The 26,686-nt window shown below is 28.7% G+C and overlaps 2 protein-coding genes, 2 long non-coding RNA genes and 2 pseudogenes across 5 annotated transcripts in view; 3 read left to right on the forward strand and 3 right to left on the reverse strand.

The window, feature by feature from the left end:
• Position 1: 1 nt before the first annotated feature.
• On the reverse strand, positions 2 to 12,919 carry LOC149894862 (uncharacterized). 2 transcript variants are annotated; one of them, XR_016451802.1, is made up of 4 exons: positions 12,846 to 12,919; positions 7,538 to 7,563; positions 1,140 to 1,233; positions 2 to 788 (listed from the first exon to the last, which is right to left on the reverse strand). It is a non-coding gene; the product is annotated as an uncharacterized LOC149894862 (long non-coding RNA). The 2 variants fall into 2 exon arrangements; XR_016451801.1 differs by having other exon boundaries at positions 2 to 1,233.
• LOC149894863 (uncharacterized) lies at positions 9,725 to 12,632 on the reverse strand (annotated as a pseudogene).
• An 81-nt stretch (positions 12,920 to 13,000) lies between the features above and the next one.
• On the reverse strand, positions 13,001 to 20,420 carry LOC149894864 (uncharacterized). Its single transcript, XR_016454338.1, has 4 exons — positions 19,264 to 20,420; positions 18,058 to 18,787; positions 17,338 to 18,012; positions 13,001 to 13,265 (listed from the first exon to the last, which is right to left on the reverse strand). It is a non-coding gene; the product is annotated as an uncharacterized LOC149894864 (long non-coding RNA).
• The window catches only part of LOC149894865 (uncharacterized), a 32,632-nt gene continuing 18,982 nt past the window's right edge, over positions 13,037 to 26,686 (forward strand). The window contains exons 1-6 of the mRNA XM_090093561.1: positions 13,037 to 13,110; positions 18,393 to 18,418; positions 20,321 to 20,351; positions 20,630 to 20,718; positions 26,175 to 26,205; positions 26,382 to 26,630. Of these exons, the coding sequence (XP_089949687.1) occupies positions 13,089 to 13,110; positions 18,393 to 18,418; positions 20,321 to 20,351; positions 20,630 to 20,718; positions 26,175 to 26,205; positions 26,382 to 26,630 (448 nt within the window). The 5' untranslated portion in view covers positions 13,037 to 13,088. The remainder of the gene's footprint in view (positions 13,111 to 18,392; positions 18,419 to 20,320; positions 20,352 to 20,629; positions 20,719 to 26,174; positions 26,206 to 26,381; positions 26,631 to 26,686) is intronic.
• LOC149894866 (uncharacterized) lies at positions 15,173 to 16,231 on the forward strand (annotated as a pseudogene).
• LOC149894867 (ATP-dependent DNA helicase PIF6-like) lies at positions 23,562 to 24,882 on the forward strand. The gene is made up of 3 exons (XM_090071662.1): positions 23,562 to 23,592; positions 23,695 to 23,973; positions 24,778 to 24,882. Exons 1-3 carry the CDS (start codon positions 23,562 to 23,564, stop codon positions 24,807 to 24,809), a joined length of 342 nt encoding a protein of 113 aa, XP_089927788.1. The 3' UTR covers positions 24,810 to 24,882.

Raw genomic sequence — 26,686 nt, forward strand, 5'->3', positions numbered from 1 at the left:
AGTTAAATAACATTTATGAAAAACTATAAAAGTTATAGTTCACCATTAAACAAGCCACAATAAAACTAAAACCAGTTAACATAAGGGATCACAGCAGACTCATAAAACTCATAAAAAGATGGACAGTTATTAGCAATAAAGAAACCAAAATAGATCCACAATACACATGGTTACAAAAACATCCTTTTTAAACAGGAAGAAAAGAAACATTTGAAACACTGCATGAGATTACATTCACCAAAATGGCGTTACTCAACTTTCTCCACCCCTATTTTTATGATTAGTTATGAAAACATTGTGCTGAATAACAACCCTGTAGAAGCATAGGTCCCAAAATCAATTTAAAGTGCTCTTATCTGAAGTGGAAAGTACAAAAACATACCAATTGCTAATATTTGCCATCTTGAGTAAAAAAAAAAAATTTTTTTTACAATACACAATCAGAAATATTTCCTGCTTAAGTAAAGCAAACTAAAAATTAATGAAAAATCTTTAATGCACCTTCTAATTGTGACTGAGGCTAATATTCTATGTATTGAGGCTAACATTCTTTGTATCGTGGCTAATATTCTATGTATTGACAAAAAAATTTCAATTAATAAAGTATTTATCAAATCAAGTTTTTCTGCCTCTTCCAATGCACTTACTAAAACATCTAGCATGGGAGACTCACTTTCCTCCACCGGCTTAATATTTTGTATGTTTTCTATTTCATATTCTCCAGTTCAACATCTTTAACAGATAAAGTACACATCCCAATATAATCCAGTCTTTCCCAATCTCTTTACCTGAAGAAATAAATGTTGATTTAAAAATATCATCCATTGAAGGTTGGTGTTTCTTACACAGTAAGAACAAAAACCTAAAAATCTAAGATGCTGAGTTTTCAACAACTTTATAGACGCAACACTTTAATGAAAGAAAAAGTTCAAACTTAAACACAATGTTGAATATTCTCATTATTGTGAGCTAAGAACTTTTCTGAATTTCATTTGAGTTAAATTCTTTGATTTACTTTTATTTACCATATGCATGTATTTAAAGCATTAATTTAAGAAGTTAGTATTTAAATCTGTAAAAATTTTATAAAATTTAAAAAATTTCAGGAAAGTTAAATAAAAAATAACAATTTTATATACAAAACCAAATTTTCTCATTTCAAATAACATGCAGAGCTTCTTTTCGGCAAACACTAACATCGTTATGGTGATAAATTAGCTCAAAGATGATATCCTGAAAAACAAACATAATTATCACTGCAACTTTTAATTATAAACTCAATAGTACCTTTCTTCAAAGTTTTTTAGTTCAGCACAATACTACTAGGGATAGGGCTAAAAACTGAGACAACAGCTTTGACATAAAGCACAGACACGTGTAAAGTAAATTAGCGATACGTCTCATGTAATAAAAAGTAAAAAACATAAAAAAAAAAGCATTCATATTTTACAAATATGTATTTACATCTAAGGTATTTTGATATATAAATATAACCTATCCAACTCTTATCCCAATGAATTTTATTTATGGTAAAGTATTTGATATAGATAAGCAGAACCACTGAGAGCTAAGGTGGGCCCCCCTAGAAAAATTTATTTGAAAATTGGTTTTGACTGGAAAGGCAGACCATGTAATGTGGCTTTTTTTCTTTGGACCCTTGAAAAAACCAAAGGCCTAAGCAAACGTCTGCGTCCTCCCTATTACCCTCTTATACAGCCAGCAGGTAGGTCATGATGTTTATATCTTATATTAATGATAATTAATATTAATAATCGTATTAATTATAAACAAATTTAGAACAAATTAGTTAATTTCATACTAATAAAAAATAATTAATTTACTTTTTGCGTTATAAATTAACATCGATATTTGCAGATGCCATCAATTAATGTACCAAAAGTTGACACAGTTAAAGTTATTCTATACACATCATATTCTGATTTGCTGTCAAAATGTGGCAATAAGTTCCTATGTTCGTCCAGTAATTTAATACAATTGTATGATGGTTCTGGTGCAGAAAAAGATGATGAAGAAACCCTTGATTTTTAAGTTAAAAATAATAATTTGAAACTAGCTGTTTTGAAACGTCAAGTGTCAAGTTTAGTATTAAATGAATCATCAGAGGAAGTTGTGGGAAATGAAAGTATTTCTTCAAAACAATGGCCAGGTTTAAAATTTGAAACCCCAACACATGCAATTGTGGAAGCAAGGCTAACATAAAAGATACTTGATGCAAAATCAATAGCAGCAGATGATCAATTTTGATTTTAAAAAATTAATGGTATCTGATGATGAACTTAATGAGATTAAAAAATAGGTAAGAAATTTTTGTTGTAGCATTAAAAAGTATGGCAAAAGCACTTATTTAAAAAACTAATTTAACAATAGAACACTTGAATTATTTGATTTAAAAAGCTTCATATAAAGAAAAGAGAACTAATTGGTTTAACAAGGTTAGTAATTAATTCAGGTTCCTTCCAAAATTTTATCCAATCTAAGGCGGCAATAACAAATTTTCCAAAAACGAAAAACTAATTGTCTTTTTTCTATTAATGGCAAAGTATAAACAGAAGTTTATCAATTAATCAATCAATGTATATTTCGTGTTAAGGATGTTACAAAAAACAAGGTCATTGCAAATACTAATTCACTAATAAAACGCAATGAACTAAATAATATAAAGAAAAGATAAGAGAAAAACATAAGAAATAAACTAGTCACAGTAAAAGTAGAACTTCACAAAAATTTATAAGTAACACTTATAAAACAGACTTTTAAAAGAATGAAAATATAGGTCAAATAGTTATTATAATGTATTCACATATACATACATATATACACATATACACAAATAAGAAATTATAAAATGTACATAAACATAAAGAAAAAAGTTATAGAGGTTAAGAATAAAGTTAAGCGTAACTTTTTAGATAAAAATGATGGAGTGACTTTAAGAACAGATTCTTGGATCTAAGGATAAAATCTGTTTTTAGGGTGTACGGAAGGGTGTTCCAAGAATTGATACACTGATATGTAATGGAATTTATTCTATGTTTAGTTGTCTGTTTTTATGGGATGGTTAAGTTGTTAAAAGTGACTGATCTTAGGTTATGCCCACACGTTGTCCTACTGTTAAAGTAGTAACGAAATATAGAAAGAAGGAGACCGTGTTGTTGATTCCAGACAAATGAACAATTTAGAAACTGGATTAAGTCATAGAAACGAAGAACTTTGGTTGTAAGATACAGGATCTCAGTAGGGAAGTCTCTTGGACAGAAATGAATTATTTGTATTGCTCTATTTTGAAGCGAAACGATTTTAGACAGACGGACGGTTTTAGATTGTCCCCAAACTTGGCATGCATATTGTAAATGTGAACCAAAAACTGAGTGATATATAGATAGTAATGTTTCAAAATTAACGTAGTGTCGAATTTTTGCTAACATGCCGTTGGCACGGTTTAATTTGAGAGTAAGGTTATTTATATGTGTTTTAAATGAACATTTCTCATCTATCACAACACCAAGATAACTTATGGTACCAGACAAAGGCAGCTTTTGGCCGCTTACTCTAAAGTTCAAGTATTTTGGAAGATTCTTGTTAGTTTTTTTAGAAAAGTTAGTATACTGCGTCTTAAATATTACTATTTCTGTTTTTTTAGTATTCAATGAGATTTTGTTTGCTCGGAGCCATTGAACAAGACTGGCCATATCCTCATTAATATATTTATTTAGTTTTTTGAGGGAGTTTGTCGTTAATTGAAGATTTGTATCATCAACAAAATGATACTTATTTGAATGTTTGATAGAAGTATTATGAGCATTGATGTAAATAATAAAGAGAAGAGGACCTAATATGGATCCCTGAGGAATACCAATGCAAACGCTTTTAATGTCTGAGAAGGTGCCATTTAAAGTAACAAACTGTTGACGATTGGAAAGGTATGATTTAAACCATTGCAAGGGGATGCCGCGTACACCATAATAGTTAAGCTTTGATAGGAGAATGCCATGGTCTACGGTGTCAAAAGCTTTTTGTAAATCAATAAAAAACCCACAGGCAAAGTTTCCATTATCAAGAGCAACTCTTATACTTTCTGTAATTTCGATAAGAGCGTGAGCTGTAGAACGCTTTTTACAAAAACCAAACTGGTGTATATATAAACATTGATTTTAGTTTAAGAAGTCGTATAATTTATTATGCATACCTTTTTCAAAAATTTTGCTTAAATTAGAAAGAAGAGAGATCAGACGATAGTTGGTGCAGTCAACCGTTGCACATAAAAAGAGTTGCTATTAGGATTGGTCAGATACTTTTGAAAGTTGAATTTAGAATTCGGAATTCCATTGGATAATTTTGAAGCAATCGTAGTAAAGAAATTGTTAAAATGGTTAGAGATAGCTTTAGGATTAGTTTCGCATTTGTTGTTGATCAGTATGCTTGTTGGGGAGTAACTTTTATTTGGCTTTACATTTATCAACTCTTTTATACCTTTCCAGGTAATTTTTATATTATTGATATTGTGACTAAAAAAGTTTGTGTAATATTCCTTTTTGCTAAACTTTATAAGATTGCTTATACTATTACGATATTGTTTAAACTTTATAAAAAGTAAATTTTTCTTTCTACAGTCTTTTGATTTTAAATATTGTTTATGAAGTTTATTTTTAATTGTTATTGACTTGAGAATGCCTTTCGTTATCTAACGTTTATTATCACTAGTTACTTGATCTTTTGTCAATTTTTTGTAAGGGGCATGTTTGTTCAAAATACAATCAAAAATTTCGATTAATTTTTTAATGGAATAATTGACATTATTTTCTTCTTTTATAAAGTCATCCCATTCAACATTTGAAATATCTTGGATAAATTCAGCTTTTTTAAAGTTTTTAAAGCACCTCCTAAAAATAGGTTCAGGTGAAGTTTGCGTTTTGGAATGCGGCATTATTATAAACTGAGCAAGATGATCAGATATTGAAGCGGTAAGATTGCCTGAGATTTTATCAGATGAATAAAAATTTAAAAAAATATTATTAATTACCGTTTCAGAATGAGTGGTTATACGTGTAGGCTGTATAATAAAAGGAAAAAGAGAATTTGAAACCATTGATTCTAAAAAATGTGAAACTTCATTAGATGTATTGTATTTAAGCAACTCAAAGTTGAAATCTCCCATTAACATAAACTTCTTTTTGTCTAAGCTAATTTTCTCAAGAATAGAATTTAGGTAATGATCAATAAATTCAGATGGACACATTGTTGGATGACGATATAAACAACCAACAATAACGTTGCTTTTCTTAGCATTTATTACTTCAATAAATATAGATTTGAGTTGTTTACTTTTAACCAGGATTAAGTCAGCTCTAACTTTAAAGTTTAAACTAGACTTAATATATATCAAAGCAGTACTCTTTTTAGCTTTAGTTGGTGTGTGAACGGTTACATATCCGTCTAAATTAACATTAGTTATAGTTACATCTTTATCATGCAGGTTAGATTCCGTTATTCCAATAATATCAGGCATATTATTAAAAGATGCTAATAGTATTTTAAAATCGTCAATATGATATGGTAGAGAAGATATACTTATATGGAGATAACTTACGGAATTTCGGGATAACTCATTGTACCTAGGAACATCTACGTATTTGCAGTTGATTGAAGTATAAGATGAGTGATTGAGGTCTGCAAAAAGGTTTTTCAAATTTGGATTATCAGATAAATTTTTAACGAGGTTAAATTTCAGTGACTTTCCTGCAAGTGCGGTAGATAACTCAAGATCAGAAATATTAGAGAAAGGAAGAAATGTTTTTGTACAGATTAAGCAGTACCAGGTATTTAAAGTTTTGATTTTTTCATATGTCAGTTTGTCAACTCGATTACTTTTTCTGTGTATCCACTTGTCACATAGATCTTATAGGATAGCTGATTGATTTTAAGCTACCGGTTTAAAGCATATACCACAAGATTGTTTCAACACCATCATTAAAAGTTACAGAAAAAAGATGGTTAAAAAAAAAAAAAAAATTAATAATGATAATAAATAAATTTAAAAATATAAATAAATAAATAAAGAAAAAAAAAAATTGAATTGAAAAAATCTCAGTGAGTTGTATAAAAAAGAAAATCAAGAAAAAAAGTATATGTATAATATGTATATATAAGTATACTATCTAAGAAGGAAGTTATTATCTAAGTTTATATAAGAAGATATAATTTTAACTACTATATAATCTTTAGATAAAAAAACTTTTCATATTTCTTTTTCATTTGACAGCAGTTGTGTTTCTTCTCTATTTTAACAGTTTTTGTGTGTTTTCTTGTTTTGGCTTATCTGATTTTTAATATGAAAGTGATATTGATATATTTTTTTCCTTCCTCTTATAATTTTTAAACTTGCAGTCAACTTTATCTTTTGATTTTCAATAGAAATATTTTTCCGGTATCTTCGAGATTTTCACGGAAGCTTTTTAAACCAAAAATTCTTTTTGAAATACTTTATTTACTTTTTTTACTTTTTCCTTTTTCTTTTCTTTACACAATCTTTTCTTTTATAATCTTTTTTTGTCCAAACAATCTTCTACTTTTCAATTAAAACTTAATCAGTTTTTATTAAGCATTTTTATTTTTCTTCGCCGTTAAAAAAACACGTCGGCCTTTTCAGAAGACATTGCAGCAAAAAATAGTAATTCACTTATAAAACGCAATAACCTTAATACACAGTGGCTAAAATGTGGTATGCGTTTTTTCCGTTATAAAGTTAATAACAGAAAAATCAACAAATATACAGATGGATTATAAGCTGAACTTGTGAAAAAGTTAGTAATGATAACTTAATGATAACTTAACCATAATTAAGGAATTTTATTTCTTTGAAGCCACTCAGAAAATATGATGCAAAATTCTCATAAAGTAGTTCAACAAATAAAGTTGAAATAAATGAAAAAATAAGATTTGTTACTTTTACGTTTTTTAAGTTATGTTTTAATTAATGTGGATTAGAGGTCGCTTACCATCTAAATTTTTACCATCTAAAAGCTTTCCATCAAAACGCCTTCCATCAAAACGCTTTCCATCAAAACGCCTTCCATCAAAACGCTTTCCATCAAAACGCTTTCCATCAACCTCTTTTTCATCTATTTTAGAAGCATTTTAATGATCTTCATTCATCTTTGCTCTAAATTTCGCTAATTGACTATAAATATTCGATTTGTCTATTGACAAAAATCCAAAGAAAATTGATTATTTAAAAACCTCAATGTCTAAAAATGCTCTTAAAATACAGCTTGAACTTTAACACTCTTAAAGCTTGGTTTAACTGATCTTTAAGAGCTTGAAAACAGCTTCTTAGATGCAACTGAGCACTTAAACATGACTTGGTTGATTCTAGTTAAAGTTGTAAATAGCTCAAGTCAGACAGATTAAAAACTCAACAAAATATATGATAGCTTGGAACTTCTGGTCCCTACCAGAATCAAAAAGAAACATATTCTGATATAAAAACAAATATATAAAAATTTATCAGAAAACTTACCTCTTTTTCTGTTGACAGAGTTGAACCTAAAAAAATCAATAACAGAGAAAACTTAAACCATAGGATTTATTCATATTTTTGCATTAGTGACATAATTCATGATTTTTAGCCAAAATAAGTACAATCTTTTTACATTTTACATGACCAAACATAAAGACGTAAAAAAATAATATTGATTTAACACACTTGCCATTCTGAATGAGGGCATTTGTTACAAATATGATTATAAGATCAAGGAAAAAAGCATTGGCAATTAAAACTTTTCTTTTATATTTCTTTAGCAATTCTTAACACGTCATTTATTGTGCTTTCAAAGTCTAGAGTAATCAAAGTAAAATGTATTTTTTACCAGCAATAAGAAGTTAAATTTCCTTTTTTATTTGATAGCCATCTGGTACTATAACAGCAACAATGCTTTTTTTTAATTCAACTGCTAAATTCAAGTCTCTCATACACCAATTAGATTGATCATATGAAGTTGAAAGGCATGAATAAATACTGAAGCACTGTCAATTCTTTTAGATATATCATTTGCTAAAACAGTGATTAGACATTCACTACAAATCCATGTTTTGATGTGCGCCTTTTAAACCAATCAATTTTCTTCCATGTGGTTTTTTTAAAACTTTGAGAATAAAAAAGCATTATGTCAAAATTATCCATGTAATTAAAAGATTTTTTTTTTCAAAAATAAAATATGAAGTCATTAATTTTGTCATAACTTTATATTGGTTTAAACATAGGTATGACCCTGCCTTAACACTGAACTTCAGATGAAACTGAAGTGTGAGCTCTAATCTCTATGCAGACGTGAACTTTACTTTCTTAAGTAAAACCAATTTTCTTTATGAGATTTTTTCCTATTTTGATATATACATTAACACAGAAGTTTTTCATTGTAAAAAAACAAACTCTCAACTTTCATTGTATAAGCAGAAATACGAGTAAAAAAATACTGTACTATAACATATTTAAAACCGTAAACTGAAGTAAACAATTTTATCATTAAAAACATTGTGTGCACCTGAATTTAATTAAATCAGCTTTTTCAAAAACATTAAATAGTTACATTTATAGATGTGTAAAATAGTCGAAACTTAGTCATAAAGAAAATGTCCGAAAACAAACCACTTTAATTTGCATTAAAGCCTTTGTCAAAACATTTTTAACTCTGGTCAAAGCCACTATTACTTTACAAAGCCACTCAAATAACAGCATTTTCTTGTGTCTTTTTAGCGTTTTCATTCTCAAAGTTTGCAATTGATGACAACATTTTAATTTCTTGTATTTATTTTTAAACTTTTTTACTAAGGACAAGTGCTTTACATTACAGCCTTTTCACTGAGACCTTGTAAAAACTCTAGGGAATCCATTACCAATGGTAAAGCTTAGAAGTTTCTAGATAAAGTGCACTAAAAATTCTCTTGTAAATGTCAAGTTCAGTGAGAAATTATAAAGGTATGGGGAATTTCACAACTATTTCTTTGCTTTTTTTTTCTTTGCAGCCTTTTGTCTAGCTTTTTTTATTTCTTGCATGTAATATAAATTAGACTTAAAATCTCTGATTCATGGATGAACCCATATTGCAGCAGCATAGTCAGTAAGTTTCTTACCTTAAGGATAGGGGAGACTTGTACTGAATGGACCACAAAATTAGACTTTTTAATAAATGCGAATAACATTTTTTTTGTGAATAACTATGGCGGATTTATTACTTCAGAAGACAAGATTTATATCTTAACTTACTATCCGTGAAAGTTTCACACCATTGAGCAAATAGAACAACGTTAAAAAATGCGATAAATATGACCCGTGCTAAATTGTTTAATGGTCCATTCAGTACAGTTGATTGTACTAAATGGACCAACCTTGTACTGAATGGACTAGCAGTAAATTCATAATAAAAAAAATGTTTATGCACATCAATGAGGGTGTATTGATGATCCAATATTGAATAATAATATTGTTATCATAGTGAAAATTAACCTAAAATGAATCATGATAAACCATGATGTTGAGCTTGGCCAAACTTACTTTGGACACATTTTGACCTTGAGTTTTATAATTTCTTATGGCCAAATTTTTTTTTTTTTTTTACACTCTTATATGTTAGAAAGTGTTTTTTGATTTAAATCTGTTCATTATAAGAGTGATAAATGGGAGCTTAAAAAAAAAGAAAAGAGTATGTTGAGACAATCTAGATTTTTCTGACTACGAAAATAAAATTGAAATATTTATTACAACTTCAGACAAAAGTCTCAATCAGGAAGTGAAATTACAATAACCACAAACATATAGGTTTACATCATCTGCTCTTGTGCATGCTTTACGTGCCCAGTCGGCACACTGTCTGCAACGGTACCACAGTTCATTGTCTTGGCCAATTTCTCCACATATTGCACACAAGTCATTAATTGATTTAATTTCTCCAAATATATTTAAATTATCTTCAGCACCATTATCTCTTCTTTTGACATTGGTATCATTAGTGTTAGCCTCATTATCAAATGTTAATATTGGAAACTTTAGAGATTTTGAATTTTTAGACTTTTTTCTCGATCTCTTTAGTTGTTTACTTTTTAAATTTCTTTTAACTTTTGCTGAAGTTGTTGATTTCGGAGAGCTTCTTTGACTGGAGTATCAGTTAGAATGGAAGAAGGTAGCTTTTTGCGAGCACCTTTGCATTTTTATATACGAGCTTTTGCAGTAGGATAAGGCTGTTTACTTTCTACTTCCAGGGAACTACTTGCGCTTTTGTTAATTTCACAATTTCTTTTTATTTCTACTGAGACTGGATAAATGTTGAGTGCCTCAGAACTGGGTTTGTTTATTTCTACACAAACTGGATATTGAGTGCCTCAGGATTGGGTCTGTTTGTAACCTGGGATAAATTAAATTCTTCATCTTTCCATCGATCTGGTTGAAATGGATCTATGTCAGATGCCGAAAAACCACTAATGATGTAAACTGGTGTTGATGCTTTTGTCCAAGCCTTTCCAGAAATTTCTGCTATGTCCAAGATGCCTCGTTCAGCACTTGTAACAGAGCCAACTTGACGCTCTCCTCTTCCAGCTAAACCATGCTCTGGCACTTGAACAGTAGTCATCAACATTCCCAATGTCATTTGTTTAAAACTTGTATTTAGTCAAAACGCAATGCAGATTATTATAAAATAGATCCATTATGTTTATTGAATGCTGACACTCGAACAATCAATGTTGCCTCTGGTTTTCTTATAGCAAGTTCTAGAAGACGTTTTAAAAAAACTCTAAACCAGCACGTTTATTTATATCCCATCGTTTTGTGCAACCTGGACTTAAATGCGGAAATTTCTTCTCAAGTTTCAGAGCATATTCAAATGTTAGTGCTCTTAGTTTAGGAGGACTTAAATCATATCCCATTTTTGAAGAAACTAAGCAATACTGAACCAGCTTTTTTTCTTCTGATACTGAAATAACTGTTACTATATGGAAAACATTGTAGTTTATTTAATCCCTCTGGTGATTGCTGAGCTTCTTTAATTCTCCTTTTAAGAGTTGAATGTTTGACTATAATTATCTCAGCAGCTTTTCTTTCAGATAGAGTTTTTGTCAAGACGTTCTCAACTGCTTTGATCATATTATTTGGAACCCAACCACCCTGTTTTTTGGATCCCAACCACCCTTTACTGCTGTTGCTTTCCTATGTCTCTTAATGCTTCTGAAACAAAAAATGAAGAAAAGTTGCATACAATTTTATCATAAAAATTGCATACAATTTTATCATAAAAGTTGCATACAATTTTATCATAAAAGTTGCATACAATTTTATCATAAAAGTTGCATACAATTTTATCATAAAAGTTGCATACAATTTTATCATAAAAGTTGCATACAATTTTATCATAAAAGTTGCATACAATTTTATCATAAAAGTTGCATACAATTTTATCATAAAAACTACTTTTCCGTGTTATTTTTTATATATAACATATATAAAAGCTTAAATGTCGAATAATATAAGCTACATTAAGTAATACTTTATTCGTTATTTTTTATATTAAGAATAAAGTATCAAATTATTGAGGTTATAAAATAAATTCAAAAAATTTAATAACTTAAAGTAATAGTTTCACTTTTTATGAAATATAATATTCGAAATAGGAATATGTTAAAGTAAAACTTATTACCTTACTAAGTAACTTGTATCCTAAATTTAGCTGCCATCCAATACTGAAGTTTATGATTTGTTTTTGTTTTTTTTAGTATAACTTGTTAGTCACACTTTCACAACTTGTTTATATTAAAAAAACACGAGTATTTTGTTTTAGTAAGTAACAAATTGAAACGCAATAAATGTTTTTATCGGAAGATGGTCCGATCCATTCAGTACAATAAATGGTGGTTCATTCACTAAAAATTATCAAAATCCATCTGCTGCCCATATAATTACAACAATCTGTACCTTAGATAACTTTCCTTCTACTAATATCCGAAGTCCATAATATATATCTATAGTATTATAATATTTAGAGTTAATTTCTCCTTGAAAAAACTTTGTAAGTTGAAAACTCAGGAAAGTTAAAAAATTACAATTGCCTCAAAAAATTTGAAAACTTCAATAACTACTGCTTTTCATCGAATAAATTTAATCCAGACATACTGAAGAGACATTTTGTAAAGGTGAATTATTTGCGATGACAAAAATACGTCTAACTAGTCTCTAAGTTCTTATTTTTGAAAAGGTCCATTCAGTACAAGATCCATTCAGTATAAGGTCCATTCAGTACAAGGTCCATTCAGTATAAGGTCCATTCAGTACAAGGTCCATTTAGTACAAGTCTCCCCTAGCACAAAGGTTTTACCAAACTGATATTAAAATACAGTAGGTACAGATTTTCTGCAAATTTCAGCATTTCAATGCAGTTGATTAGTGAAGTTGGTCATATTTGAATCCAGCATTAATGATAATGCTTCTTTTACAGAAAGAATGGAACCCAACTAACACAAAACGTTCAAGAAACGTTTGTAGAACGTTAGAAACGGGTACGTTCTAAGAACGTTCTAAGTACGTTTCCAACGTTCTTCGAACGTACTTGAACGTTTTTTGTTAGCTGGGAAGACTCTTCGTTCATATCTAGAGGTTTTTGATAATTGTGAGCAGTTCTGCCTTAGCTTAAATGTTAAACGCATCAATAAAAGGTAATGACATTTACTAACTTTTGACAGTCTTACTTATTTTTGCATTAATTTTTCTTGATAATTGTTAAACATAGAATGAACATTTCTTGGTGCGGACAGAAATTTTAACGTAAAAAAAAATAAATTACTCGTAGCGCCTGTAATACTCATCTGCAACAAGCTAACCACGTCTTGTCATCAGTGGGTAAATATAAAAAAGAAATTGGAGCTTAAATCAAACTTTCTCAAAAAAGAGATTAAGGAGATATAGCAAATACGCGCGTCTTATTTGCTATATCTCCTTAATCTCTTTTTTGAGAAAGTTTGATTTAAGCTCCAATTTCTTTTTTATATTTACCCACTGATGACAAGACGTGGTTAGCTTGTTGCAGATGAGTATTACAGGCGCTACGAGTAATTTATTTTTTTTTACGTTAAAATTTCTGTCCGCACCAAGAAATGTTCATTCTATGTTTAACAATTATCAAGAAAAATTAATGCAAAAATAAGTAAGACTGTCAAAAGTTAGTAAATGTCATTACCTTTTATTGATGCGTTTAACATTTAAGCTAAGGCAGAACTGCTCACAATTATCAAAAACCTCTAGATATGAACGAAGAGTCTTCCCAGCTAACAAAAAACGTTCAAGTACGTTCGAAGAACGTTGGAAACGTACTTAGAACGTTCTTAGAACGTACCCGTTTCTAACGTTCTACAAACGTTTCTTGAACGTTTTGTGTTAGTTGGGTTCCATTCTTTCTGTAAAAGAAGCATTATCATTAATGCTGGATTCAAATATGACCAACTTCACTAATCAACTGCATTGAAATGCTGAAATTTGCAGAAAATCTGTACCTACTGTATTTTAATATCAGTTTGGTAAAACCTTTGTGCTAGGGGAGACTTGTACTAAATGGACCTTGTACTGAATGGACCTTATACTGAATGGACCTTGTACTGAATGGACCTTATACTGAATGGATCTTGTACTGAATGGACCTTTTCAAAAATAAGAACTTAGAGACTAGTTAGACGTATTTTTGTCATCGCAAATAATTCACCTTTACAAAATGTCTCTTCAGTATGTCTGGATTAAATTTATTCGATGAAAAGCAGTAGTTATTGAAGTTTTCAAATTTTTTGAGGCAATTGTAATTTTTTAACTTTCCTGAGTTTTCAACTTACAAAGTTTTTTCAAGGAGAAATTAACTCTAAATATTATAATACTATAGATATATATTATGGACTTCGGATATTAGTAGAAGGAAAGTTATCTAAGGTACAGATTGTTGTAATTATATGGGCAGCAGATGGATTTTGATAATTTTTAGTGAATGAACCACCATTTATTGTACTGAATGGATCGGACCATCTTCCGATAAAAACATTTATTGCGTTTCAATTTGTTACTTACTAAAACAAAATACTCGTGTTTTTTTAATATAAACAAGTTGTGAAAGTGTGACTAACAAGTTATACTAAAAAAAACAAAAACAAATCATAAACTTCAGTATTGGATGGCAGCTAAATTTAGGATACAAGTTACTTAGTAAGGTAATAAGTTTTACTTTAACATATTCCTATTTCGAATATTATATTTCATAAAAAGTGAAACTATTACTTTAAGTTATTAAATTTTTTGAATTTATTTTATAACCTCAATAATTTGATACTTTATTCTTAATATAAAAAATAACGAATAAAGTATTACTTAATGTAGCTTATATTATTCGACATTTAAGCTTTTATATATGTTATATATAAAAAATAACACGGAAAAGTAGTTTTTATGATAAAATTGTATGCAACTTTTATGATAAAATTGTATGCAACTTTTATGATAAAATTGTATGCAACTTTTATGATAAAATTGTATGCAACTTTTATGATAAAATTGTATGCAACTTTTATGATAAAATTGTATGCAACTTTTATGATAAAATTGTATGCAACTTTTATGATAAAATTGTATGCAATTTTTATGATAAAATTGTATGCAACTTTTCTTCATTTTTTGTTTCAGAAGCATTAAGAGACATAGGAAAGCAACAGCAGTAAAGGGTGGTTGGGATCCAAAAAACAGGGTGGTTGGGTTCCAAATAATATGATCAAAGCAGTTGAGAACGTCTTGACAAAAACTCTATCTGAAAGAAAAGCTGCTGAGATAATTATAGTCAAACATTCAACTCTTAAAAGGAGAATTAAAGAAGCTCAGCAATCACCAGAGGGATTAAATAAACTACAATGTTTTCCATATAGTAACAGTTATTTCAGTATCAGAAGAAAAAAAGCTGGTTCAGTATTGCTTAGTTTCTTCAAAAATGGGATATGATTTAAGTCCTCCTAAACTAAGAGCACTAACATTTGAATATGCTCTGAAACTTGAGAAGAAATTTCCGCATTTAAGTCCAGGTTGCACAAAACGATGGGATATAAATAAACGTGCTGGTTTAGAGTTTTTTTAAAACGTCTTCTAGAACTTGCTATAAGAAAACCAGAGGCAACATTGATTGTTCGAGTGTCAGCATTCAATAAACATAATGGATCTATTTTATAATAATCTGCATTGCGTTTTGACTAAATACAAGTTTTAAACAAATGACATTGGGAATGTTGATGACTACTGTTCAAGTGCCAGAGCATGGTTTAGCTGGAAGAGGAGAGCGTCAAGTTGGCTCTGTTACAAGTGCTGAACGAGGCATCTTGGACATAGCAGAAATTTCTGGAAAGGCTTGGACAAAAGCATCAACACCAGTTTACATCATTAGTGGTTTTTCGGCATCTGACATAGATCCATTTCAACCAGATCGATGGAAAGATGAAGAATTTAATTTATCCCAGGTTACAAACAGACCCAATCCTGAGGCACTCAATATCCAGTTTGTGTAGAAATAAACAAACCCAGTTCTGAGGCACTCAACATTTATCCAGTCTCAGTAGAAATAAAAAGAAATTGTGAAATTAACAAAAGCGCAAGTAGTTCCCTGGAAGTAGAAAGTAAACAGCCTTATCCTACTGCAAAAGCTCGTATATAAAAATGCAAAGGTGCTCGCAAAAAGCTACCTTCTTCCATTCTAACTGATACTCCAGTCAAAGAAGCTCTCCGAAATCAACAACTTCAGCAAAAGTTAAAAGAAATTTAAAAAGTAAACAACTAAAGAGATCGAGAAAAAAGTCTAAAAATTCAAAATCTCTAAAGTTTCCAATATTAACATTTGATAATGAGGCTAACACTAATGATACCAATGTCAAAAGAAGAGATAATGGTGCTGAAGATAATTTAAATATATTTGGAGAAATTAAATCAATTAATGACTTGTGTGCAATATGTGGAGAAATTGGCCAAGACAATGAACTGTGGTACCGTTGCAGACAGTGTGCCGACTGGGCACGTAAAGCATGCACAAGAGCAGATGATGTAAACCTATATGTTTGTGGTTATTGTAATTTCACTTCCTGATTGAGACTTTTGTCTGAAGTTGTAATAAATATTTCAATTTTATTTTCGTAGTCAGAAAAATCTAGATTGTCTCAACATACTCTTTTCTTTTTTTTTAAGCTCCCATTTATCACTCTTATAATGAACAGATTTAAATCAAAAAACACTTTCTAACATATAAGAGTGTAAAAAAAAAAAAAAAATTTGGCCATAAGAAATTATAAAACTCAAGGTCAAAATGTGTCCAAAGTAAGTTTGGCCAAGCTCAACATCATGGTTTATCATGATTCATTTTAGGTTAATTTTCACTATGATAACAATATTATTATTCAATATTGGATCATCAATACACCCTCATTGATGTGCATAAACATTTTTTTTATTATGAATTTACTGCTAGTCCATTCAGTACAAGGTTGGTCCATTTAGTACAATCAACTGTACTGAATGGACCATTAAACAATTTAGCACGGGTCATATTTATCGCATTTTTTAACGTTGTTCTATTTGCTCAATGGTGTGAAACTTTCACGGATAGTAAGTTAAGATATAAATCTTGTCTTCTGAAGTAATAAATCCGCCATAGTTATTCACAAAAAAAATGTTATTCGCATTTATTAAAAAGTCTAATTTTGTGGTCCATTCAGTACAAGTCTCCCCTATCCTTAAGGTAAGAAACTTACTGACTATGCTGCTGCAATATGGGTTCATCCATGAATCAGAGATTTTAAGTCTAATTTATATTACATGCAAGAAATAAAAAAAGCTAGACAAAAGGCTGCAAAGAAAAAAAAAGCAAAGAAATAGTTGTGAAATTCCCCATACCTTTATAATTTCTCACTGAACTTGACATTTACAAGAGAATTTTTAGTGCACTTTATCTAGAAACTTCTAAGCTTTACCATTGGTAATGGATTCCCTAGAGTTTTTACAAGGTCTCAGTGAAAAGGCTGTAATGTAAAGCACTTGTCCTTAGTAAAAAAGTTTAAAAATAAATACAAGAAATTAAAATGTTGTCATCAATTGCAAACTTTGAGAATGAAAACGCTAAAAAGACACAAGAAAATGCTGTTATTTGAGTGGCTTTGTAAAGTAATAGTGGCTTTGACCAGAGTTAAAAATGTTTTGACAAAGGCTTTAATGCAAATTAAAGTGGTTTGTTTTCGGACATTTTCTTTATGACTAAGTTTCGACTATTTTACACATCTATAAATGTAACTATTTAATGTTTTTGAAAAAGCTGATTTAATTAAATTCAGGTGCACACAATGTTTTTAATGATAAAATTGTTTACTTCAGTTTACGGTTTTAAATATGTTATAGTACAGTATTTTTTTACTCGTATTTCTGCTTATACAATGAAAGTTGAGAGTTTGTTTTTTTACAATGAAAAACTTCTGTGTTAATGTATATATCAAAATAGGAAAAAATCTCATAAAGAAAATTGGTTTTACTTAAGAAAGTAAAGTTCACGTCTGCATAGAGATTAGAGCTCACACTTCAGTTTCATCTGAAGTTCAGTGTTAAGGCAGGGTCATACCTATGTTTAAACCAATATAAAGTTATGACAAAATTAATGACTTCATATTTTATTTTTGAAAAAAAAAATCTTTTAATTACATGGATAATTTTGACATAATGCTTTTTTATTCTCAAAGTTTTAAAAAAACCACATGGAAGAAAATTGATTGGTTTAAAAGGCGCACATCAAAACATGGATTTGTAGTGAATGTCTAATCACTGTTTTAGCAAATGATATATCTAAAAGAATTGACAGTGCTTCAGTATTTATTCATGCCTTTCAACTTCATATGATCAATCTAATTGGTGTATGAGAGACTTGAATTTAGCAGTTGAATTAAAAAAAAGCATTGTTGCTGTTATAGTACCAGATGGCTATCAAATAAAAAAGGAAATTTAACTTCTTATTGCTGGTAAAAAATACATTTTACTTTGATTACTCTAGACTTTGAAAGCACAATAAATGACGTGTTAAGAATTGCTAAAGAAATATAAAAGAAAAGTTTTAATTGCCAATGCTTTTTTCCTTGATCTTATAATCATATTTGTAACAAATGCCCTCATTCAGAATGGCAAGTGTGTTAAATCAATATTATTTTTTTACGTCTTTATGTTTGGTCATGTAAAATGTAAAAAGATTGTACTTATTTTGGCTAAAAATCATGAATTATGTCACTAATGCAAAAATATGAATAAATCCTATGGTTTAAGTTTTCTCTGTTATTGATTTTTTTAGGTTCAACTCTGTCAACAGAAAAAGAGGTAAGTTTTCTGATAAATTTTTATATATTTGTTTTTATATCAGAATATGTTTCTTTTTGATTCTGGTAGGGACCAGAAGTTCCAAGCTATCATATATTTTGTTGAGTTTTTAATCTGTCTGACTTGAGCTATTTACAACTTTAACTAGAATCAACCAAGTCATGTTTAAGTGCTCAGTTGCATCTAAGAAGCTGTTTTCAAGCTCTTAAAGATCAGTTAAACCAAGCTTTAAGAGTGTTAAAGTTCAAGCTGTATTTTAAGAGCATTTTTAGAAATTGAGACTTTTAAGTACTCATTTTTGTGCGGAAGTTGTTTATTTAGTTTTAACTTTTCAGATCATGTGCTTCATCTAATTGCTTTATTTTAAAGCTAAAATCATTATCCAAGTTATTCCTGTTGGTTGGTATTTGAGTGAAGAAGGATGGTCAAGATTGTCTATAATTTTCATAATTTAAATTAATGGTAGTTTTAAAAAATTACGCACACAACTTTTTATATCAGATGAAACATAAAATTTGAAATTTATTTTTGTTAGACTTCTGAAAGTTAAAATGAGTATTCAAAAATTTTTGATATATTAACAAAGTTTATCGATTGCATAGTTTTCTTTTGTTATCGTTGTTGCGATCTGAGTAATTTTGAAGTGCTAATAATTTTTTCAATATAGAAATCAAGTTGTCTTGTTTTAAAACAAGACAGCTTAATATTGCATCACATTTACCCTAGAGGTATTTCAGTGGGTAACATTTTAAAAAGTTTCTAAATAGCCAAAAATGTTTTGTGCAAGTTTTGTACTTTTTTAATATATAGTGTAAAATGTTATGCAATATTATGTATCTTGAAACTAAAAAGCATGAATAAACGTTTGATTTATTTTAAGAGATATTTGCATAAATATAATATCAAGATCTTAAAATTCAAAAAAAAAATTACTTTTCCAGATAGTATTTTGAAGATCATTTATGAAAAAGGTCTAAAAAAATGATTTAGAAAGAAAGATATATTTTAGAATTTATTTATGACAATTTTTTTTTACTACAAGCAATATAATCAGAATGTGCCTTAGGTTTCCTTAATTTTTTAGCAATAAAAATGCTAATTTTTAACTCCAAAACTTTTTTTATAATGCGTAGGTAATAGTGTGGAACAAAATTACTTTTAATGAAAAAAATCTTATTCAAAAGTAGGAAAAAAGGTAAATAATAGTAATAGAAAAAGAGAAACCTAGTGTTAGAAACTTTAGAGTTAATATTGCATTGTTAACTTATTGGTTAGATAAGTTGCAATGAATACAGATCGGCAAGTTTGAGGAGTTTTGCTTAATATTGCTTTTCTGTGTTCTAAGTGTGTAGGTAGATTATTATTTGACATAGTAAATCTAAACTCTGAGTCAAACTGATCGTTAAGTGCTCAAATAAGTTTTTGAAACAAGCAAAACATTGTAAATATAAATATTTTAATCATATTTGAAATAACTAGTTACAGTGTTATTCTTAAAATAGTTTATTCGAAGTTTTAAAAAAGATTCTTTTAAGATATTTTCATGCACTTTGAAAGGTGATAAACTATTTAATTGCTTATTGCTTATTAGCACCAATTGAAGAACCAAGATGAAAGAGAATAGTTAGGGCAGTTCGATTAAGTTTTTTTTAGTAAATTGAATACTTTAAGAACTTTTATTGTCAATGAAATTTAAGTTTAAATTAATTTCTGGTATTTTTTATAGACTTTTGAAAAATTAAACTAGCATCTTACAAGATACTAAAAATACTTTTTTACATTTTATAAATCTTTTTTGATTTGGTCGTTTAGAGCATTGCTTACTTAGTAAAAACTCGTTTTAATTGATTTTATGTTGTTTTTCTTGGTTCGAATCACTTTTTCTTTTACTTCACTTCTTAGGATGTAGTTGCTGTTCAAGATAATCAACAAGGTTTGGTTATTAGTTAAAAGTTGCTGTAAATATCTCATGTTTTTATGATATGGTGCAATGAAAAAAAAACAATCAAGAATTATAACTAGATTAAATCTGTTAAAAATGCTTCATTTGCAATGTTAAGAAATTGCTATTGAAAATTAATTTTTTTAACTAAGTTTCAGAAATATCTCAATAATTATATCCAGCGTTGTTAAAACTTATTTTAAGCTTTAAATACTGGTTTGATGAAGCATTCTCTTTATATTAAGGTTTGTACAATACTTTTCTTTTAGCTGAAGATGTTACAAGTGATGGGCTTGTCATGTACAAAACTGATTTTCGAATAAAGAAATCGTCCGGCTCAGATGAAAGATGTAATAAGGTAATCTCTGTCGCGTTTGAGTATATAATATGCTTGCTGTGGTGCTTTTAAAAATTGTTGATTACAAGCTATTTAAAAGTCCGGAGTTTTTTGTGTCCATAATACCATTAGCTGTTGAAAAGCTCTCTAATGTCTGTAATAAGTGGTCAAGATTTTCTCTTCTATACAAAAAGCATCTTAAAAATTAAGAAATTTGTATAAAAAAGAGTCTAAAATATTTACCTTTTGTAACTGGTGATTTTTCGGTGCCATGTTTTTTCTATTTGAGAGGCTGTTCAGCATTTTCACATTGAACTTTTTAAATTTTTTTAAAAAAACTTTGCTTTTTGTATAGGAGAGGAAATCTCGAAGAAGAGCAATGAGTTTTTAAACAAAAACATTAAGTGGTGCCCTAGTAGAGATAACCACCAAAAAAATAATCTGTTAATATAAAAATTGGTTCATACTTTTTATTACGTGATAAGTCTTTTACTTAATTATTTATTTAATTTATTTAGTTTGTTTACTTTATGTGATTACTCATCATAATATAATCATCATAATATAATTCCTACAAAAATTAATGTTTAATGTTTAATGTTTAATGTCGTCGTTTCGTCATTAGTTACTAGGCTTTGAAAGAGCGCGTTCTTAAAATGCACGCGGCCATTGGAGAAAGATCCATGAAGCGAGTTAAAACTTTCTTCCTTTTCGAATCTAATTATTAGTTTAGATATATTACATGAAGAATTATATGAAGATAAATAATAATAGTTAAGATCATCTTATAATTGAAGTAAGTATATAAAATAGTTGTATATACATTTTTATTAGATAAAGTAGAAAGGATTTAAATTTTAATTAGATAAAGTAGAAAGGATTTGAATTTTAATTAGATAAAGTAGAAAGGATTTGAATTTTTATTAGATAAAGAAGAAAGGATTTAAATTTTTATTAGATAAAGTAGAAAGGATTTTAATTTTTATTAGATAAAGTAGAATGGATTTTAATTTTTTAAATCGTTTATATTTTTTTTGCTTTAGTTTATCTTTTTGTAGTTTTGTTTTTATTATCTTATTTTTAAGAAGGAAGATAGGGGTATGTATGTTATTTAAAGTTATACTAATGCTATTTCCATAAAATGGTTATTACTACATTGAAATTTCTGTGATGCTACTAACTATTTTTGTTCTTTTTTAAAAAATTTAGAAAAGTAAATTAAACTTTTGTGCCAACACTGACATGGCATGTCACATGTTATTGTATGTAAAGGTTAAATTTTGTTATGAGGATTACAGTTCTTATGAATAAAAAAAAGAAGGTAAAGAGTATTGTTTGTAAACATATATTTTGTATCTTTTTAAATTTTCTCGCATCATTTTTAAAATTTTTGTTTGCACACCTTTATTGTTTGCATATATGCTTTTTTGATATGTATGTGTATGTGGTAATAAGTGCTTTATAGTTGTTTTATCAATGTGTTTTTACAATAATGTTTTTGTAATAATGTAAAGTGTTTTTTTACTGTTTGTGTATGTGTTAATATGTGTTATATAATTGTTTTAAAAATGTGTTTAAATATGTATATAAGGACTATATTTAACCTTATATACATATTTAAACACATTTATTGTGTTTATAGTTGGTACATATGTTTATATTATATTGTTTCTGTGTTTTCAAAGTGCTGTGACTTGGTAAACATCTACCTGAAAATCAATTATTGTATTTTAGAGAAGGAGCAGAACAAATGGCTTTAGATTGTGCAGCTCAACGTGATACGCATCTAATGGCATGGTTTAAGTTAAATACTGAAAATGAAAGAGCACATTGCTATTCTTATGTAGACATTCCTTATCACTTTATATTTGATGATAAACATTGTAAATGGAAGGTTAGACAAAGGGTGGTAATAAGGTGATAGTAAGGATGTATAAAGTTAATCCAACTGGAGAATTGTTTTTTCTCAAACTGTTACTTTTGCAAGCAAAAGGAGCAACATCTTGGGAGGATATGCTTACTGTTAATGGTATTGTCCTTGAAACGTTTCGTGAAGCATGTGTTTTGAAAGAATTGTTGTAAGATGACACTGAATGGCAGAAAGCTCTTTCTGAGGCGGTTTTAACACAGACGCCAAAGCAAATTAGACAGTTGTTTTCAATTATTTTGATCTTTTGTGAATCTGACAATCCTTTACATCTCTGGAATACATGCAAAGCTTTTATCATGGAAGATTTCATTCACCGCTCAATCCCACTTCTAATAGCTGAACAAGCTACTCTTCATCAAATTCCAAAGATTAATCAAAGTGGTAAAATGCTGACTGATTACAATCTGCCTGCTATTGATGAGTTTATTGGCTTAAATCTAGAAAATTTTGATGAAAATGTTCAACAACTGAAATAGTAGAATTGTGTATAAACACAACCAGCTGAAATAGTAGAATTGTGTGTAAAATGTTCTTTGCATTGGCAATGGGTGCAGAAGTTTGCATTAACTGAAAATATGAGAGTACAAGATGGGGAAGGTGAATTTTCCCAATGGCTACTAAAATTTGGGAATGGAACAATACCTGTCAAAGAGGAGGATCCTTTTAAAGGATGCATTAAAATACCAAATCAATGCATTATTAGAGAAAATGAATCAGTTGTTGAAAAGATTTTTGGAGATGCTGATCAAAATGATTATTCTAAACGCGTGATTTTAACACCAACTAATTTTGATTCATTATCAATGAAGAAGTGCTTGAATGTCTGCCGGGTGAGGTCAAAGTTTATTTAAGTGCTGATCAAATTGATACTGCTGACCTTAATGAAAGAAATAATTTTCCTGTTGAGTTTTTGAAAAGCTTAACACCTTCAGGTATGCTAACTCATTGTTTAAAATTGAAAATTGGTTGTGTAATTTTGCTACTTAGAAATTTAGATCTCAAAGCTGGGTTATGTAATGGTACTTGAATGAAAGTTTGTGCTCTTTAAAGTAATTATATTGATGCAGAGGTTTTGACAGGTGTTTCTGGTGGTAAATGGGTTTTTGTTCCTCAACTTCAGTTGGCTCCATCAGATTCTAATTTACCTTTTGTTCTGAAACATCGTCAGTTTCTTGTCAGATTGACTTATTCAATGACAATTAATAAGAGTCAAGGTCAAACATTTGATAGAGTTGGGGTATATCTCAAAAAACCGTGTTTCTCTCATGGTCAACTATATGTTGCATGTTCAAGAACTAGGGCATTTAATAGTTTGTTTTTCAAAATTGATAAACATCTCATTCAAGGTATGGTAGGTGAAAAGTGTAACACAAATGTTTTTTTTTTTTTATTACTTTAATATTTTTTTCATAGTTTTTTGATAAATATACCTGTCATTTAATATGTTTATAAGTGTTATATGAAACCATATTTGTTTATAGCTGTATATATGTTTAAATTATGTTGTTTCCATGTTTTCAAAGTGGTGTGAGTTGGCATTATATTGATGTTTAGCGTAATGTGTATGGGAGAGTATACAACCTTGATCTTTAAATCTAGGGTGTTTTGATGTCCTAAATTTGAAGTAATTGAATAACTAACATTGAATATAAAAACAAATATACTTTTATGTAGTTATATGTTTAGTAAAAAGATAAATACATAGTTAACTTTAAATTGGTTTTCTACTTTTGCTTTTCATATTTTAATTTGGTTTGTTATTTTCGCTGGATTTTAGGATCAAGGGTGTAAATATTCTATTGTTATGTGTTATTGTTGTGATGTTTTGTGTTGATAGACTGCTTGGCTTACCTTCACGTTGGTGTCTATTGCTAAAAATGAACAATAGGTAGTTTCATTATTGGAACTTACTGCTTTTATTTACTTACTAAAAGCCAACATTATGCTAAAAATGCAGTTTATATCTTAATTTGATTTTTTTTTTTTTTAAATTTATTTTAGTATTGTTAATCCTTTGCACTTCGAAACAGATTTTATAGTTACATTTTCGATAAATGTTTTTATTAACTTCCATGTCAAAATAGGTTACTATAAATAGGTAAATCGATTTTCAGTGTTTATGTGGTTTTTTTTTTTTTTTTTTCTTTGAGATTTACGATTGACGCATTTATACGATTTATAAAAAGAAAACCTGATTACCTTTTATTGTAATATTTTGTCAGTTAAAATGATATAAATAGATGCAATTAGTTCAATTTTTTTTTTAATTTTCTCTATTTTATGCCTAATAATATTTGTTGTACGTAACTTAGGGGATCTTTTTAAACGGGGGGTGAATATTGTAGTTTTGCGCATTTGTCAAATATCGAGTTACTTAAATCTTATAAGGTGTTTAATTATTTAGCTTAGTTTTGAGGAAAGAAAAATTCTTATATATGTTAAATTCTTAAATCATTGTTTCACATTTTATTATTCTGGTAAAAGGTCTTCATCAAAAACTTGATTACTCTTAATAAAAATAGCTCTATTCTCCTGAACACCATTAAGGCAAAAACGGGGAAGGGAGGTCCTTTATTAGTGTCAAAATATTTAAGAGAATTAAATTTCGAGTAACAAAAGGAATTTTTAGTAAATGGTAGCTAATTACCGTTTATTAAAAACTGTTGAAACAAAGAGGCCATATATAAAAATGGTCAGATTAGTGCCATAAATAGTAATGGTCAAATGTTCGGTTATTTTTAATTTAGTTATGTGCATTTTTAACGTTTTAATTTCCTTTTTTTAAAGAAACATGTATCAAGAGGATACCAAAAAATTAATAATTCATGTATAATTAACGTTCGCTTTATATTACTCTTATTAATTAAAGTTCATGTTATAAAAAATATAACAAAAATTTAGCTTTTTTCGTCAATTTAAAGCATGATGAAGTGTTATTATTTTCTGTCAGTAACTAAAAACGTATTGTTTTGAACTTAGTAATGTCGAGGAAAATAGTTCTGCCTTACACTGATATGACCTATGTCAGTTTTAAATTTCTCAAATAATGTTAAATAATCGGTAAATTATTTTACCTCCGCATACTTTTTATTTTAATTTTACAGATGGTTTAATTTTTTAAATTTGAAGGCGTTTTTCTAAAAGGGTATCAGTAATGGTTTCGCAACTTTAAATTGTGGAAAACAGACACCATAAATTAACAGACCGACCATAACCCGTATTACGGGTTGCTTTTTGCTAGTATTATATAATTATGGTATGATGGTAATTGCAATGCTTAAGTCTTCTGCATTGTTTTTGATTATTGACTTAAACGATTTACCATTGCACGCTTGCAACTTTCAACTTTCTTGTATTGACCATGAGAATAAGTAGGCACACACCTCTATAATCTGTATTTTGAACAAAAAAATTCTTTTTGAACTTTAGGCACGCCACTATATTGTATAATATTGAGGCTCAGAAGAGGCTTAGATTTAATATAACTCAATACCAAAAAGTCTCCCACACATAAAATATTAAACTAAGCTTTGTTTTTCTTTAATAGAATGAAAATGACAAGCAGGACACAGCCAATGGTAAGTTTTTAAAAAAAACTCTGCTCTAAGTACAGATTTGTGTTTTATTCAGTGTTTTTTTATATTTATTCAAAATGTTTATGTTATTTATTGTGTATATTTATAAAATTGAATATTAGGCTTTCATTAGGCTACAAATAATTTTCTTGCTTTAGTTAAACTTACTAACCTTTTAGATTTATCTGGAAAATTTAATGGTCTCAATGTGCAAGAAAGTGATCTGAAAAATGGTTATGAATCAAAATCAGCTCAGTGTAGTGGCAATGTCTCAAAAGTCAAATCGGATATTAATAATCAATTAGCCAAATATAGAGCAAAGAGGAATGAAGAATTTGAAGATTATAAAAAAGATAATGAAATAGATGGAAAGCCTTTTGATGGGAAGCCTTATGATGGAAAGCCTTCAGATGGTAAAAACTTAGATGGTAAGCCACTTCTGCTCCACATTAATTAAAACATAACTTAAAAAACGGAAAATTAA

The sequence above is a fragment of the Hydra viridissima genome, unplaced genomic scaffold, assembly GCF_058129835.1.
Source record: "Hydra viridissima isolate aposymbiotic clone 2 unplaced genomic scaffold, HvirCarnegie_v1 scaffold_1, whole genome shotgun sequence".
Classification (NCBI taxonomy): Eukaryota; Metazoa; Cnidaria; class Hydrozoa; order Anthoathecata; family Hydridae; genus Hydra; species Hydra viridissima.